Here is an 18,515-nt window from a genome sequence, read left to right as displayed (position 1 = left end):
GATGGGGTCTTGCTATGTTGGCCAGGCTGGTCTCAAACTCCTGGGCCCAAGTGAACCTCCTGATCAGACTCCTGAGTAGCTGAGATTAGAGGTGTGAGCCACCATCCCCTGCTGTAAGGTCTTGAGAAAGTAGTTATGACCTAGATATAGTCCCAGCAATTTACATGCCTCATTATTTCAGAAGCTGAAGAAGCTTCTGAAACAATTGAAGGTTGTAGACTTCACCTCTCCAATTGGAATTTTAAAAGGTCCCATCATCTGCTCGAAGTCTTTTCAAGAAAAGTTGCTTCAAAGTCTTCACTCACACACTTTCACGTTTTAGCAGAAGACCATGAATACTAATATTTACGTATAATGTTACTTATTTTCTCATTCAATTCTTTTCCCAAGCTGGGTCCTTGATGATAGACAGCCAGATACTCAGTCTGTCACCAAATATGTGTCGAGTGACTATTGACTACTGTGACCAGGGTCTGTGCAAGCTTCTGGCTCTTGGTCTAGTACTCAAGTTTGTGTTTTTAAAATCTACTTGCTTTGTGCCCATTTTGGCTATTTCAAGTGGTAAGTCCCATTGAAAGCAAGTCCCATTTTAAGCCAGTTCCTCTGAGAGGAAATAGGTCATCCATTGGTAGGAGTTTAAAGACCATGATCTCTTTGGAGGGCACTTCAAAACTTTAAATATATATTAACATTTAAATATATATAGCCATTGGTCCATCAATTCTACCTCTAGCATGAATTATAGCAAAATATTTATACAACTAGACAAATATATATACATACAAAAATGTTGACTAAAACAATTTTTAATCATGAAAAGCCAGAGAATTGGTTAAAATGTGGCACATATGTAAACGGCATAATTGGCAGCAATTTTTTAAAAAATGAGACATATCTATATCCATTGACATGAAAAGATGACCACAGGGTATTACTAAGTGGAGATGAAGGTTATGGAAGAGTGTATACATACATAGTCTTGATATTGTGAAAGAAAAATAAAGCTTGGGGCCCCCAAATCACTAAGCTAAAGGGAAAAGTCAAGCTGGGAACTGGTTAGGGCAAACCTGCCTACCAATCTATTCAAAGTCGCCCCTCTGCTCACTGAGATAAATGCGTATCTGACTGCCTCCTTTGGAGAGGCTAATCAGAAACTCAAAAGAATGCAACTATTTGTCTTTTATCTGCCTATGACCTGGAAGCCCCATCCCTGCTTAGAGTTGTCCTGTATGTTTGTTTTGAGATGTCCCACCTTTCTGGACCAAACCAATGTTCATCTTACATATATTGATGGATGTCTCATGTCTCCCTAAAATGTATAAAACCAGACTGTGCTCTGGCCACCTTGGGCACATGTCATCAAGACCTGCTAGGCCAGGCAGCAGTGGCTCCCGCCTGTAATCCCAGGACTTTGGGAGGCCGAGGCGGGCGGATCATGAGGTCAGGAGATCGAGACCATCCTGGCTAACACGGTGAAACCCCCGTCTCTACTACAAATACAAAAAATTAGCCGGGCGTGGTGGCAGGCATCTGTAATCCCAGCTACTCAGGAGGCTGAGGCAGGAGAATGGCGTGAACCCAGGAGGCGGAGTTTGCAGTGAGCGGAGATCGCGCCACTGCACTCCAGCCTGGGCAACGGTGAAAGACTCTGTCTCAAAAAAAAAAAAAAAAAAACCTCCTGAGGCTGTGTCACAGGCACGTGTCCTCAACCTTGTCAAAATAAACTTTCTAAACTAACTGAGAGGCTGTGTCACAGGCACGTGTCCTCAACCTTGTCAAAATAAACTTTCTAAACTAACTGAGAGCTGTCTCAGACTTTTGGGGTTCACAATATTATCAAATGTCTTTAATAAAATTCATATTTCATGTGTATGTTTGCATATGTATTGAAAAAGACTGAAAAGTGTATTCATGGAATTGTTAAAACTTATGATCACTGAAGAATGGGACAATTACTTTCTCTTTTATATAGTTTGAATTTTTGTATCAAGGATATATTAATCCTTAAAACATCAAAAATATTCTCATCTGGAGAAGAAAATGATCCACTATGAAAGAAAGAGAGTGTTAACATGGTATTATCTCCTGAGAAAAAAAAATTCTTGTTCTGAATCACGGATATCAAGAAAACTCATTTTGAATTTTATGAATTTCTATAGCTGAGATTGGTCTCAAAATTAAATTTTCACTCCAGAATTATTGCTAAAGAGAGCTCAGTGTTTTGAGAGTTTTGAGACCAAAGATGACGCTCAGAAAGGCTATTTTGCATCAGAGAAAATTTTCTAATTTTTCCCAGCCCAGGACATACAACCCCAAGTTTGTGATTTGTCTTCTAGGACTCTATTACTATGATTACTACTATTATTAATAGGAGCTGCCACCTGCTGAGTAAGGTATATGTTAAAGAACATATGAAAGTACATGCTAGGCAACATGCAAAATACTTGGCATTTAAGATTGTTAATAAACAGTATCCATAAAGCATAGTTTTTCAGTTTTACAGATGAGAAAGCTGAGTATCACAGAAATTAACTAGCTTGCCAAAGGTCACAAGCTAGTGAATAGTCGCGATCAAATTTCAACATGTCTTAATACCAGAGCTCATGGACTTTTTATTCTATAGCACAGTTTATAAGGCAACCAAGAAAATGTCACAGGTATGTTCATGTCCATTGAATATAAGCTTTAATACAATGACGAAGTTGTAAAGAATGATAGTTTCTTCATAGCATAGAATTGCCATCAAGAATCTTGCAGCAGAAGGAATAACACCTAGATGTGGAGAATCTTGGCAAGCCACATAATAAATGCAGGAATACACATTTCACCCAGTGAGAGAGGATTTTCGTAAGAAGGAAGTTAACACCCAGATGGCAAATGTATTTCACAGATGCCTGATGTTTGTGGTTTCTTACTCGATCAGAGTTCACTGGGGGAAATCTCACAGCAAAAGTGCCTCCCAGAAAGAATACTCAGTGTTTCCTTGTAATCAAAATTGTTCCTGGATGAACTGCTCCTGTTCTGTCTCTTCACCAGCATCTCATCACAGTTAGTGCCTATTGTGGCATCTGCTGCTATCTGGTGTTTTCATTCTAGCACATGGTTCTCACTTTGTCTGCAACCTTAAGGTACCTGTGTCTTCATCCCAATGTGCTGTCTCTCACTTTTCCCCTTCCTCTCTCATTCCTCTTTACTTTTCTTCTCCTTATTTTTCTCTTTCTCCTCCTCTCAAATCTCTTCCCCATTTTTCTCTCTCTCAAACATTATTTCCCAAGTGTCTACTATGAACCAGAAACTCTGTCTACTGTTTGCCAGAAATGCTGTGGATGTATAGCTCCCCCTTCAAGAAGCTCACAGTCTGAGGCCAGGTGCTGTGGCTCACACCTGTAATCCCAGCACTTTGGGAGACCAAGGTGGATGGATCACTTCAGATCAGGAGATCCAGACCAGCCTGGCCAACATGGTGAAACCCCATCTCCACTAAAAATACAAAATGAGCCAGGTGTGGTGATGCACACCTGTACTCCCAGCTACCTAGAGGCTGAGGCATAAGAATAGCTTGGACCCGGAAGGCAGAGGTTGCAGTGAGCTGAGATTGAGCCATTGCACTCCAGTTGGGCGACAGAGGAAGACTCTGTTTAAAAAAAAAAAAAAAAAAAAAAAAAGCTCACAGTCTGGAGGTCAGAAACATAACCACATATGCTTATGATGTGCAAAGTGCTATGAGATCATAGCAGAATTATGGCTTTTGAGAGAAATTGAATTAAAGTCTCATGTTCCTTAAATCCATTTGCATGTTACACTCTTATAAAGTTTACAATGTGTTTAAAAACTGCTTTGCTTATTGATTAAAGAGTTTCAGGCTTTCTGGAAGGAGGAGCACAGATTAATGGAAAGAGTAATGGACTCAGAAAACCTGGTACCTTGAGTCCAGGAATTCAAGATCAGCTCGTACAACATAATGAAACCCTGTATTTACTAAAAATACAAAAAATTAATCAGGCATGGTGACATGTGCCTGTAGTGCCAGCTATTCGGGGAGGCTGAGATGGGAGAATCACCTGAGCCTGGGAAGTCAAGGCTGCAGTGAGCTGAGATCAGCTCAGGTAACTGGAGTGAGACCCTATCTACAAAAAAAAAAAAAAAAAAAAAGAAGAAGAAGAAGAAGAAAATCTGGTTACTAGTGCAACTCTGCCACATTGTTTATCTAACCTTGGTCCATTTTCTCATGAAAAACTAACTTCACTATATATATATATATATATATATATATAAAATATCTTCTACCTATAATATTTTGAAATTTCTTGAATTCTAAAGGGTCTGAATGTTTTTTAGGACATATATCCACACGAAATAAGACCATCAATTGGTACAAACATTTTGGAGAGAAATTTGGCAGTACATTTTATTTTAGTTTAGTTTAGTTTAGTTTAGTTTAGTTTAGTTTAGTTTAGTTTAGTTTAGTTTATTGAGATGGATTCTCGCTTAGTCGCCCAGGCTGGAGTGCAGTGGCGCGATCTCGGCTCACTGCAAGCTCTGCCTCCCGGGTTCACGCCATTCTCCTGCCTCAGCCTCCTGAGCAGCTGGGACTACAGGTGTCCGCTACCACACCCGGCTAATTTTTTGTATTTTTAGTAGAGACGGGGTTTCATTTTAGTAGAGATGGGGTTTCAGGAAGTACATTTTTAAAGTCTTAAAATATCTATTTATTTGACCTAGCATTTTCATTTCCAAAAATGTATTCTAAGGATATCATCTGTTTTGATAATTGTACAGTGGTGGTCACTGGGGTACAATATTCTCTACTGCAGCAAAAAAGTCCTGGAAACAAACAGGGTGTTTTATTGTAAAATATTGATTATATGTGGTATATAATATGGTATACATTCCATCAGTGAATACTTTGGAGTCGTTAAAAATGGTATGGTACCAGTGTACTTATGGACACAGAATCATATTCAGAGTACATGGTTGTATTCTCAGTGCCTACACTACTGCTGGATACATAGTAGATTTTAAATACATTTTATGAATATTCTTCAAGTGAAAAAGTCAATTCTGAAGCAGTGTGGACTATAATGCCATTTATGAAATAGTATATTAATATATACAAAAAGTCTGGGGAATGTATATCAAAATGTTCAGTGGTAATTTCTGGATGAGTATTTATTAGTACATTTTATTTTCAAATATCTCCACCAATTTCCTACTCCCACCCCAATCCATTTTCTACTCTTCATCCAAGATATTCTTGGAAAAACTCAAATCTGACCATGCTACTACCTCACTAAATTTCCTCAGTTATTCTATACTGCTCTTTAGCTAAATCCACAATGTTCAGCCTAGCTCGTGAGGCCTTCCTTGCTCTAAACACTAATTCTCTACTGTCCTCATACACACTCTTGCCACTCAGCATTTTTCCAGTTGCCATAAGGCAGAGCCTCCCTCATGTTCCCAGACTCCTATTACGTGCCCCCATAAACTGCTCTCTCTGTGTAGAACAGTACCTCTTGGGCCTTGCTTTTCCCAGCACACTCTGAGCCATCCTTCAGCCTTATTTTGGATGTCAGGGCTTTGGGAAGTCATTGCTGATACCCTCCACCCTGATCAAGGCTGCATGAGGTGCTATTTCACTCCCATCACATCCTGTGTTTTTTTTGTTTGTTTGTTTGTTTGTTTTTGAGACAGAGTCTCGCTCTGTCACCCAGGCTGGAATGCAGTGGTGCCATCTCAGCTCACTGCAAGCTCTAGCTCCCGAGTTCATGCCATTCTCCTGCCTCAGGCTCCCGAGTAGCTGGGACTACAGGCACCCGCCACCATGCTGGGCTAATTTTTTTGTATTTTTAGTAGAGATGGGGTTTCATCATGTTATCCAGGATGGTCTTGATCTCCTGACCTCGTGATCCCCCCACCTTGGCCTCCCAAAGTGCTGGGATTACAGATGTAAGCTGCCACGCCTGGCCTTTTTTTTTTTTTTTTTTTTTTTAACTTATAATCCTTTGACCCCATAGTGGTCCTCATGTGCCTTTCCCCACTTTTTTATTTATCCTTGGACCAGAGCATCAAGCACAGTGACTGGCACTTACCAGGCATTTAGTGAGTACATGGTTCAATGTCATCTTTGCATTTAACTCTATTTGTGCAATTTAAATTACAGAACATGTATGCTATTTCTAAAAGCAGATAAAATGTAAATGGACTGAGATTGGCAAAAGTGGGGCTATGAACAGAAGTTTGGAAGAGACAGGGTATGTTCTTTCCTTGTGGATTGAAAACAATTCTTATAAAAACAAGTAGCAGTTTACATACTATCACAGCTTCGGAGGGCCACATGTGAAATTTCTCCCTGGACTCTGTCACAAACAACATTGGGGAGGGGGTCAATCAGGATTTAAATGCAAATACTTACATCTGCCATTTATACCTCAATGTGATTTAAATTAACCTGAATGATTTCCTCCTATTTCAACAATGAACTAGACAGAACTACCACATATCAGACATAAGCCTTGGGGATACGAGGATGCGTAAGACATATCCCCTATCCCCAGAGAGCTCACACCTGGGAATTAGAAGAGGAATAACTTAATGTTACATGAATACAAAGAAGAGAACAAACGTGAAATGTTTACGTGTGTGTGTGTGTGTTTCTGTCTGTCCCCTTGGACATTTTCTAGGGATTTGTTCTCTTTGGCCCCCAGTCAGTTCATAATGAAGCTTGCTTTATTATGTAAAGACAAAGTAGGGCACACTACTTTACACTCAGACTGCACTTTGCCAGCTCCTTTGTTAGCTCCTTCTTGTACCCACTACACTACATATGAAGACTCCCTTTAATGAGTAAGAGGGTAAGTGAAGTGTTGGGCAACACTTCAAGGCACAACCTAAGTCTATAATTAGGCATCACCCTTGAACTGATCCATAGCCTATGGCTTACTCACTCTTTCCAAAACTGTCACCATTTTGAAGTTAGAGTCGAGTCAGTGACCGTTCACTGTGCAGTAAATGACACACAAACTTGTACAGAGCTACGTTTACTTTGCCTCTTAAACCCCAGATAGGAAATGTAAAACAATTCTCATCTTAAATGTTCCCACTAGTCCATGGGGAGAGAGAACCAAATGAAATATGCTTGATTTTCCTGTCAGGGTTTCATCTTAAAACGCTAACAAACCCCAAAACATTGGTAATAATAATGCATTAAGAAAGGAACTTTATTTCAAATAAAAGGAGAGCCTTGGCATGAACCTTTCCTTAACCTATGACATACAATGCTGTGAAAACACTCCCCCTCATCAGGGCTTTGTCCCTACTCCTCATCATCCAGAGAGAGGGTATGTTTCCTCTTCCACTTAAAAATCATCAGAAAAAAATACCCTCATTTCCTCCAAAAGAAATAAACACAGGCAAAGGTCAGAGGGACGAATTCCATGGAAGCTGTCCATAGGAAAGCAAAGTGCAAGGCAGATGGCCTGAGCCAGGGCTATTAAGCACTGAGGGTCTAGGGCCATGTCCCCAGTCTCCACATCCCCAAAGAAAAGCAAAACTCTGACTACTGAAGACCCCTTCCCACAGCCCTAAGGAAACATTCTGACCTAGTGTGTGCATGTCCATGCTGTATTGGGGTACATGTGAATGAAAGTATAGTCACCTCTGTGGGAATTCTTTTCATAGTCGAAAGCAAATTGTCTCCTATGCACCTTGTTTCTGAGTACTAAGCCCCTCCAAAAGGGAAGGAGCGTCCTATATACTCTCTATATTGTTTTTCAATATCTATCACTGCTACCCCATTGTCTCATTCCAGTACCCTTGCTCAGCCCCCATCACCTCTTAACTCTTGCCTTGTGAGCAGATTTACATCTGCTCACTCTATCCTTTATAATCCACTCTGCCTAGGGCCACTGTATTCATTGTTCTAAAACTGAGATAGGAGCCCATGGGGGGGTTTAAACACATACACAAGCATTAAGCATGAATATGTAGTCTAAATCCATATCTTATTCCTTTTGTTAATTAATTTATTAATTCAAGTATTTGGTGAGGAATCAGGTGCCAGGGACTTTAAGTTATGCACAGGATAAAGTTCAGGATGGAGAAGGGAAGTCAGGAATGAGGGGAGATCAGGAATGGGGTGAGTGTACCTCTCATCTTGTATTCATTACATGCTAATGAAAGGTGATAAAAGTGTAAAAAAAATTGGAAGAGCTACAAGTGCCTTCTGTACAAAACATGCTAACATCAAGAACACTATCAAAACAAAACTCCTTTAAAAAGGCTTTGTATGTTACTTTGATCCCAGGCTGGTAACTAGAATGGGAACATAGATTACAAAACAGAGAAACAAATTATGTCTTATTTATTATTATATTCCCTTACCCCCACATAGTACAGTGCCTTAAGCATAACAGGTTTGCAAAAAGATTTTTTGTAAATTATTTGCCAGCGTGAATTTTATACCATGAAACTATGTTTGAAAATGCCAGTAGTATGATTTCTACTAGTTTTCAAGAAAGGATGACCACCAAAATTTTGGTGAAGTCCAGATTTTCTTCATTAATGCTTAGCAAGTATTTCCTTCAAACAGCATTGAGGCCAAGGTCGTATAATATTGAATTAGTTTTTTCATGTGATTCTCCTTATTTTTATTGCTTCATTCACATAGCAATCCATCAACATTGTGATGAAAGACGATAGTAATTTGATGAACAAACATTCCGTTTTCTCCACGTCAGCAAGAGTAACTCTTAGGTATCAAGATAAAGATAATTTCTTTAGGAACTGAACAGTTGTTTACATTCCTGTTTATACTACAGAGCACGAGTTTTGGGCCTCTGCATTCAATTTCTGGGCAGTTTATCATCCAGAAAGAGTTCTCGGCCTTACACAAGATGAAACCTAGTGGATATACATTGAGCTGCTTTTAAGGGCAATATCTCTCAGGTAAGAAACTCTACCAAGCCTTGTTACTCTTAACAAGTGATCATATGAAATGTCTTCCTTTGAATTCAACCACCTTCTCACATCTTACTTGTCTCATTGCTATTTAAGTTACCAAGGTCCTTTACTATAGGTTACTACTATTCTTGTTTATATTAACTCATTAAAAGAGCCAATAGTTGTTTCTAGAAAATCTCAGCTACGCCATTTCTCCAGCGATGACCACGCACTGAATATGCTGATATAGAAGATGATGCTACTGGCCCACAAATATATTCTTCAAATTTCGTTGTTGTTGTTGTTTTTTACAGGCGTGCTGGTGTACTCTCACTAACCCATCTAAGAACAGTTTCCTTCAGGGATTGTATTGAATATGTAATTACTTTGTATCTAACAATGAATTAATCTAAACAAAAATCCCTTCCTTAATGGACCTTGGACTTTGCTCACCAGGAACATATATCTGTATATGTCAGGGTGGCTGTGTTTGGGTGAAATTGTTCTGAAAGGTAACAGAACCAGCAGCTCCTGCAGTTTCCTATGCCGGAAACAATCTCTTTCCTGATCTTTCTGTGGCTGTCTTCTCATCATTCAGCTGACAGCTCAATTCTTTCTTTGACGGACTTTCCCAGATTGCCCCATCTAGTGCTCCAACCCTCACAGTGGCCATTACATCGGAGTACCCCATTCTGTTGGCTCTGAAACATAGCACTACCTGTGATTGGCTTATTTATTTCATATTTCATACACAAAGTCTCCTTGTATATGACCTTCTCCAGTACTAGAATGTAAGCTCCATGAGAGCAAGCAAATGCCTCCCCTGGCTGGCTCACTGCTGAATCCCCATTGGTTAGCACAATGTCTGATCACATGTTGAATAAATAAGCAAAGCTTACTGTTAGTATGGTACTCTAAAACTGCACAGCCCAAGAGAAGCATAATGTAAGCCACAGATATAATCTAAAATTTTCTAGTAGCCACATTAGGAAAGTAAAAAAGAAATAGGTTAAATTAATTTTGTAATATATTCTATTTAACCTAACATATCTAAAATGTTGTCATTTCAACATTTAATCAATGTAAGAAAATTAATAATATAGTATACACTTTTATATTGTCTTCAAAATCTGGTATATATTTTATACTAACAGTTCATCTCAATTCATCTAAATTTTCTTCTGAAATACTTGTCCAATATTTAGATTTCATAAAATTTACAATGAAAAAGCAGATTGGCATAGCCACATTGGTTCAAACATATTTAAAAGTTTTTCAATAACTGAATTGAGGATGATTTCTTACATTTTAATTAAAATTAAGTAAAATTAAAAGTTCAATTTCTCAGTCATACTAGCCACATTTTAAGAGCCACATGTGACCAGAGATTACACTACCGGACAGTCAATCTCTAAAACAATAATTCACAATAAAAAAGTCATGGAATCAACCTAAGTGTCCATCAATGGATGACTGGATAAAGACAATGTGATATATACTTACCATGGAATATCACTCAGCCATAAAAAGGAATGAGATCATTTCTTTTGCAGCAATATAGGTAAAACTGGAGACCATTATCTTAAGTGAAATAAATCAGAAACAGAAAGTCAAATACCACATATTCTCACTTGTAAGTGGGAGCTAAACAATGTGTACACACAGACATACAAAGTGGAATAATAGACAATTGGAGACTCCAAAAGGTAGGAAGGTGGGAGGGGGCAAGGGATAAGAAATTACCTATTGGGTCTGGGCACGGTGGCTCACGCCTGCAATCCCAGCACTTTGGAAGACTGAGGCAAGTGGATCACCTGAGGTCATGAGTTCGAGACCAACCTGGCCAACATGGTGAAACGCTGTCTCTACTAAAAGTACAAAAAAAAGAAAAATTGGCCGGGCGCGGTGGCTCATGCCTATAATCCCAGCACTTTGAGAGGCTGAGGCAGGTGGATCACGAGGTCAGGAGATTGAGACCATCCTGGCGAACACGGTGAAACCCCGTCTCTACTAAAAATACAAAAAAAAAAAAAAAAAAAAAAAAAAACTTAGCCAGGTGTGGTGGCCGGCGCCTGTAGTCCCAGCTTCTCAGGAGGCTGAGACAGGAGAATGGTGTGAACCTGGGAGGCAACGGAGCTTGCAGTGAGCAGAGATACCTGGGAGACAGAGCGAGACTCCGTCTCAAAAAAAAAAAAAAAGAAAAAAAAATTATCCAGGCATGGTGGTGGGTGCCTGTAATCCCAGCTACTAGGGAAGCTGAGGTAGGAGAATCGCTTGAATCCGGGATGCAGAGGTTGCAGTGAGCCAAGATCGTGCCACTGCATTCCAGCCTGGGCAACAAAGTCAAAACTCCATCAAAAAAGGAAGAAAGAAAAGAAAGAAAGAAAAGAAAGAAGGAAAGAAGGAAGGAAGGAAAGAATTACCAATTGGGTACAATATACACTATTTGGGTGATGGTTACACTAAAAGTCCAGACTTTATTACTACTCAATATACGTATGTAACAAAAATGCACATGTAGTCCTAAATCTATAGAAACAAAAATTTTTAAAAACCAAATTGCAGTGTTACAATACATAAAGTATGTATTCAAATTCAATCATTTAAAAACCTGTCTGAAGAAAATTAATTTAAAACATTATCAAAAACATCCCTCTATTAAGATTTGTCACTTTTATTTACTTTCCATCTGAATGGTCTTATTCAATGAGAAACAGGTGGATCACTAAAAGCAAGCCTACCTGATGGCACATCACCACAGTCTATGTATCTATGCAACAGTCCAGAGTAGATAAGCGTTATTACTGTGCCATTAACAAATGCAAAACCTAACTTTACCAGGCTATCAAAGCAACTTGCTTTCCTACAGAAAATCCTGTTGCTTACAGAATTTCCTGCCACAAACATTTTTGGGAAGCCCTCAGGATACTTACACAGGCTTGTGAATCAATCATATTCTCAGCAGGTACTGTTCAGTGGGATACACAGTGTAGCGATACATCACTCTGAAATATTTCAGTTTCTTTTTTCTCCCCCTACATCTGGGTAAGTTCGTGGGAATTTGCAGCACATGTGAACATCTTCCATCATTCTTGCATGGGGCAAAGGGAATTGAAAACCACGATTACTTTAGAAAACTAGTTTCACAAATTGGTCACTGTATAAAAAAAGGATATTGGTTTTGGTAGCTTGCGACCACACCATTTCTGATCTGAATAAATTCGGAACTTATAACACAGTTCAGAAATTGAATGCACTTTCTCAGTATGAGGAAAGTATTTTAGAATGAGGCCCATTTTTCAAAGGATCTGTGGAAATCAATGCTATGCTCTCGTTTAGGAGATGGAAAGAGTGAGGTTAAATTATCATTTTGATGAAATCTATAGTCCAGATTACTGGTGGATGAATTGAAAGTACTTTTTTATTCATATAAAACATTTGAAATCAGAAATCTGGAGTACTTTTAAATCCCATTATTTATTTTGTTTTCATTGCCAGGTAATTCCTGAGACAGTACTGCCCCAAAGAGCCTTTGCAATTATGTAAGAATCTCCGAGGCAGTTCTTATGTTCCGCAAATCAAAAGAACCACATAACTGCAATTTAAATACCTTCTCCCCCAAAATAAGGTCAAAGTTTATCTCAAAATAATTTCCCCTCTCTACACTGGGACAAATATGTATAGGAATAATAGAAAATATGTATAGCAATTCCTCAATTCAAAAGAACCACATAACTGCAATTTAAATACCCTCCCCCAAAATAAGGTCAAAGTTTGTTTCAAAATAATTTCCCCTCTCTACACTGGGATAAATATGTATAGGAATAATAGGGGGAAATTCAGTGCACTGAGCATTAAGCTGTCAAAACAGGAATGTTTAAAATATCCTGTTAGTGGTTTAAAAATAATTTGTACTCTAAGTCCAATGACTATTTGCCAGGGAGAACCAAAGTTGAGAGATGTCTATTAAAAACATGACTCAGAGAAAAAAATGCAGAGGCCGGTAATGAAGAAAATGATTGGATATCATTCCCTATTGGTCATTCCTAAGATCACATGTTCTGAGCACCTTTAAAAGGAAGTTATCTGGACTCAAGAGGGTCACAGCACTCTCCTGAAAACGGCGGCTTCCTTCTCACCTTGAAGAATAGTCCTAGAACTTACAAAATGTGTGATGCTTTTGTAGGTACCTGGAAACTTGTCTCCAGTGAAAACTTTGATGATTATATGAAAGAAGTAGGTAAGGAAATGCATTGTGGAATGACTGGATTTATAATATTTTCTTTTGGGAACAAGAGTTTATAGCTGTGTTTATAGCAATGTCTGGAAGCCCTGGCCAGAAATGAAGATGCTGCTTTCTATAGAAAGGCAGTAGATTATCACATAGCCAGTGATAATCGTTTGTTTATAGAGAAATTCTGAACCAAAGCTACAACTAATGCTTCTTGAAGGTGTACCAATATTAAAAAGTGTCTAAATTGAATGTTTTTGGCCTTTAAAAATGATAAGATTTGATTTTAATTGCAAAGCTTGGGTATCCTTGGTTTACTTAGCTCTTTGCCTGTTTCTCTTTCATCCCCTTTTGCATATAAAATAAGCAATAACTTGGAAAAAAGTTAGTATGCAATGAAATTTCAGTTTCATTTGAAACTGAAACCATTCTAGTTCCCTTAATGCAATGTTCTTTTTTAATAACTATATGTTAGCCAATTATTTTCTTGTCTCAATGTTAATCTATTAAAATATGTGGTTGCTTTATGATAGACAAAAAGTTTAATTTCAGAAATATGTTTCTTAAACGGCTTAAATACTTCCTTTGACTAGAAATGACATAGGATGCCATAGAATTATCAACCAATTTAAAAGGAGAATGTTATGTACATAACATATCCATTCCTTGATAGTAGAGGTTTTTAGTTTTTTAGATGCTATTAACATTGTCAGCATGTCATTGGATGAATGTCTCTCAGGTAACTATGGAGGTAAAGTAGAAGAGACAACTTCTCTCTCAGGCAGCTTCTACTTTGAAAGACTTTCTCCCTCAACCCCATGCATGACAGTCCATGAAAGTCAGAACTGGGGTTAGCAAACTGGGGAGGAATTTTATGCAATCTTAGGGTTTAGAATGTAATTATTAAATCTCAAAACACTTAACCCTCCTGTAAATTATACAGCATATACTTTTTTGCTTGTCTGTAACTATGTTTCTTGTTTTTAGATGATAGGAAAATTGGTGACTTTAGCATGAGGGAGACTTTCTGGGATAAACTAGAGTGAGTCAATAAACTAGTTAATATGCACTGATGGAGAAATGCCAGGATTTGGGGCCATTTAACTATTTTTAGAAAAATTTTATACTTTTAATATTTATATTTTCTAATAACACTGTGTTTTTAAAGTATAAAGGACTGATGATAATGAAAGTCAATGAAACACCTTCTGCATGAAATTGAGGATGAGTGAACAGATATTGTCTTCATCAGTCACATAAAAGCAAAATCAAGCAAATGGAGACTATGGTTTTTCCCAAGGTCAGCCATTCTAGAATCACATTCAGTTTTGCCTCCATTCATGAAGCGGACTCACTCCATACATTTAATGTTATATTTTGTAACAGAGCCAGGACTTGAAGACACACCTGTGGCCATTTTTCAGACAGACAGTGAAATCAGAGCCTCAGAATTACTTATTTTGCACCATGTGTCTCTCCCAGTTCTTCCCAATTTCTAACCTTTGGTTGCCTTTAGTCAAAGAAAGAGTTTAGATTTACATGCACATGTTTAAAAAATTCAACACATCTATGACTAATAAATTCTACATGACATACACAGTGACAGCAAGTTACTGCTATGTTTGGCTGTAAATTATTCATTCCATACCTTGCACAAGAAAATATATTCTCCTTTTTAAGAAAGAAAAGTTCACAACTTAGGCGATTGGAAATCTAAGTATTGGCTTCTAACCTATTCTAAACTAAGAAACATTGATTTCTTACATGTTAAAGTTTTCACAATTTGATGACTAGTCCCTTTTTAAATATCCCCTATAAATTATTAGGAATGATAGCACCATTCTAAAATGTTATAAATGTAGGAAACATTTTGCCTTTTGTATAAATTCATCAAAATCTTCATCTCATGGTGGAGTAATTTGAGAAAGAAGCACAGAAAAGTAGACTTGGCAACAAATGCTATGAAATGTGACTTTTGTACACTCAAAACTGACAAACATTTAACTAAATAACTCTACATTAATCCCCAAAATTCTGTTGAAAATTCTGTCTTTGTGCCTTCTTAAATGTAATATTGAGTATCTAAGATGGAACTGGTCAAGTATTTTATTAAGAGAGAAAAACAATAGTGGCTAACATTTTAAATATATATCTTCCCAAAGATTTAACCTTTATACATATTTTTGTTGAAAATAAACAACGGGTCTCCCGAGAAGGTGTATCCAGACCAAAGAAAGGGAAATTTAAAGAATAGGCCTACACTTATTGTTTCTCAGAGGTTGTGTTTGTGTGTCTGTGTGTGTGTGTGTGTTTAAGTGTTAACGTGATTTTATCTGCAGGCACTGTTTAAATTAGGCCTTTAAGAAACTCACTGTGTCTTTTTCCTCTTACACACACACCTGTGGGCAGACACACATTGTCTGGCTTGGCTAAGTACGTGTCAACCTGACATCTTTTCTATTCCTAACTGTAGGAGTGGGCTTTGCCACCAGGAAAGTGGCAGGCATGGCCAAACCTAACATGATCATCAGTGTGAATGGGGATGTGATCACCATTAAATCCGAAAGTACCTTTAAAAATACTGAGATTTCCTTCAAACTGGGCCAGGAATTTGACGAAGTCACCGCAGATGACAGGAAAGTCAAGGTGAGAAATAAGGAACTGGCACAGAGTACATGCCTGGTTTCTAAATCGCCACTGCTTATAAGAAATCATTTTATGATAAAAGGAGGAAAACCATTCTATAATAAGCCAAAGATCCCTGAACTGCTACATCTAAACCGTGTTTCCTTACATATAGCGTTGGTGAATTTTTCCCCATTTTCTTAAGTTGCCCTCATGTTAAAAAATTATTATTATTTTTAGAGACAGGGTCTCACTCTGTCAATCAGGCTGCAGTGACATGGCTCAATCATATCTCACTACAGCCTTGAATTCCTGGGCTCAGGTGTTTCTCCCACTTCAGCCTCCTGAGTAGCTGGTAACACAGCTGTGTGCCATCACGCCCAGCTAATTTTTTAATTTTTTTGTAGAGACAGAGTTTTACTATGTTGTCCTGGCTCGTCTCAAACTCCTGGCCTCAAGCAATCCTCCTGCCTTGGCCTCCCTAAGTGCTGGAATTACAGTTGTGAGCCACCACACCTGACCTGTCTCCATATTAACAAAAAATGATTAACATAATTTATTTGAGTCATACAATACATAGAGTATTTCAAGTGAATTAAAATATTACAATAATGTAAGAGAATGTTTAGAAAAATGGAAGAAAGAAATAGAGAAACCACCCATACTACTACCATCTCAATGTAAATTTCTTTTTTATATTCCTTCACAGTATTTTTCCAATTATGTAATTTATATAACACTCTGGATATAACGTATCTATAAGTGGTTACGTTGTTGGTTTTGAGACTCATTTTTTTTTTCTTGTTGCAATATATTCTTGTCATTTAGAATTACTAATTACCTCAAAATATTCCTTTGAACAAAGACACCGCACTTTCAATTTTATTTTCTGCCTCCATATGCAAATTGTAATCACGTTTTCTTATGCCTACAGAGCACCATAACCTTAGATGGAGGTGTCCTGGTACATGTGCAGAAATGGGATGGAAAATCAACCACCATAAAGAGAAAACGAGAGGATGACAAACTGGTGATCGTGAGTATCTTCTGGCTACTTAATTCTGGATCTTACTGCTAGGTAATCTCATGATCACTATTCCACTTAAGGAAACAGATTTTCCTTTTGATTATCTAAAACAGAAAGATGATTTTATTGGAATTATGCTTCCACTCTGTCATTTGCCGTTCATGCTTTTGAGCTCAACAAGGGCATGCTGTCTTCTAGGAAGCATTCTCTGCCTGCTTCCAGGCATCCCAAGGCTGTCTCCAGTGGTGCCCCCACCACACTGTATTATCTATCTCTGCTTATGTTTCTCACTCACCATACAGATTTTAAGGCACCTGGAGGGGAAAACTTGCATTTTCCTGGTCTTTGTATCTCCCTATCTTATTACAACATATGGGTACATACATAGAAGTCCAGAAATAAATATCTTTTGAATGAATATTGTTTTATTCCCAACATTGAGAGATCCAATAAATAAATCCATAGTTTAGTCGTGGTGATTGACCAAGAATTGTTTTCTGTGTCTAGGAATGCATCATGAAAGGCGTCACTTCCACCAGAGTTTATGAGAGAGCATAAGCCAAGAGGCGTTGACCTGGACTGAAGTTTGCATTGAACTCTACAACATTCTGTTGGATATATTGTTCAAAAAGATGTTGTTGTTTTCCATGATTTAGCAAGCAACTAATTTGCTCCCAAGGTGATTTTATTCAATATGGTTATGTTAGTTAAATAAACTTTTTTTAGATTTAGAAGGTGATATAATGATGTATTCATTGTGCTTATGATATATTCTTAGTCATAATTGAGTGAAGGAAATGGGAAATTTGCATTATTGTTTTGTTCTGATATAAATAATAAAATATTTCATAATAATTCAAGGTAAAGAGGGATATCTATGAATTTCCCTAGGTAGGAGATAACAAGTATGTACCATTACTAAATATTAAATCCTTCTTTGTCATAGCTACAGTTAAATAGGTATATCTCAGAAACCTAAGGTAGTTTCACACGTAGTGAAATTGTCCACAGCCAGCTGGCCCAAGTGCTCACGTTTTATACCTGCTCTGTCTTAGTGCATTGCATGAGAGGAGTATATACAGTAGTTCCCCCTTATCCACAGGGGTACATTCCAAGACCTCCAGGGGGTGACTGAAACCACAGATAGTACCAAATCCTATATATATTATGTTTTTTTCTATACATATATACCTACAATAAAGTTTAATTTTTAAATTAGGCACCATAACTAATAATAAAACAGAACAGTTATAACAATATACTATAATGAAAGTTATGTATATGTGATCTCTCTTTCTCTCTCTCTCTCAAAATATTTTGAATATCTCTCCAGAATTCAGTGCAAATAATTCCATCATATTCGTTTCAGAAAAGTGACAATAGTCTTGTACATGAGTAGATTCAAATTTTATTGCCATGGTTTCCAAACTTTTATTTTTCTCACCAGTAAAATTTTTGATTCAAATAAAATATCCAAGGAATTTCAGCTTATAAAATACACAAAAGTGATCATGAGTTTTCCAAGGTACTGTGTGTGTGAATGTGCATGTCTGTGTATGTGTCATCTGTATGTTTTTCCCACCTCTTGTAGAAGTTACGAAACACCTTTCCAGATTATTGAGATTTCCTGTACATAGACTGAAATTTACAAATCACATGCTTACATTTTATAGTAAGACAAAATCTGCCGAAGTG

The 18,515-nt window shown here is 37.7% G+C and overlaps 1 protein-coding gene across 1 annotated transcript; it reads left to right on the top strand.

Moving 5' to 3' along the window:
- The first annotated feature begins 13,015 nt into the window (after positions 1 to 13,015).
- Positions 13,016 to 17,559, top strand: FABP4 (fatty acid binding protein 4). The gene is made up of 4 exons (XM_010378475.2): positions 13,016 to 13,177; positions 15,642 to 15,814; positions 16,728 to 16,829; positions 17,328 to 17,559. The coding sequence occupies exons 1-4, from the start codon at positions 13,105 to 13,107 to the stop codon at positions 17,376 to 17,378; spliced, it is 399 nt and encodes a 132-aa protein (XP_010376777.1). The 5' UTR covers positions 13,016 to 13,104; the 3' UTR covers positions 17,379 to 17,559.
- The last annotated feature ends 956 nt before the right edge of the window (positions 17,560 to 18,515 follow it).

The sequence above is a fragment of the Rhinopithecus roxellana genome, chromosome 9, assembly GCF_007565055.1.
Source record: "Rhinopithecus roxellana isolate Shanxi Qingling chromosome 9, ASM756505v1, whole genome shotgun sequence".
Classification (NCBI taxonomy): Eukaryota; Metazoa; Chordata; class Mammalia; order Primates; family Cercopithecidae; genus Rhinopithecus; species Rhinopithecus roxellana.
Note: the sequence above shows the minus strand (reverse complement) of the source record. Positions and strands in the feature narration are given on the sequence as shown.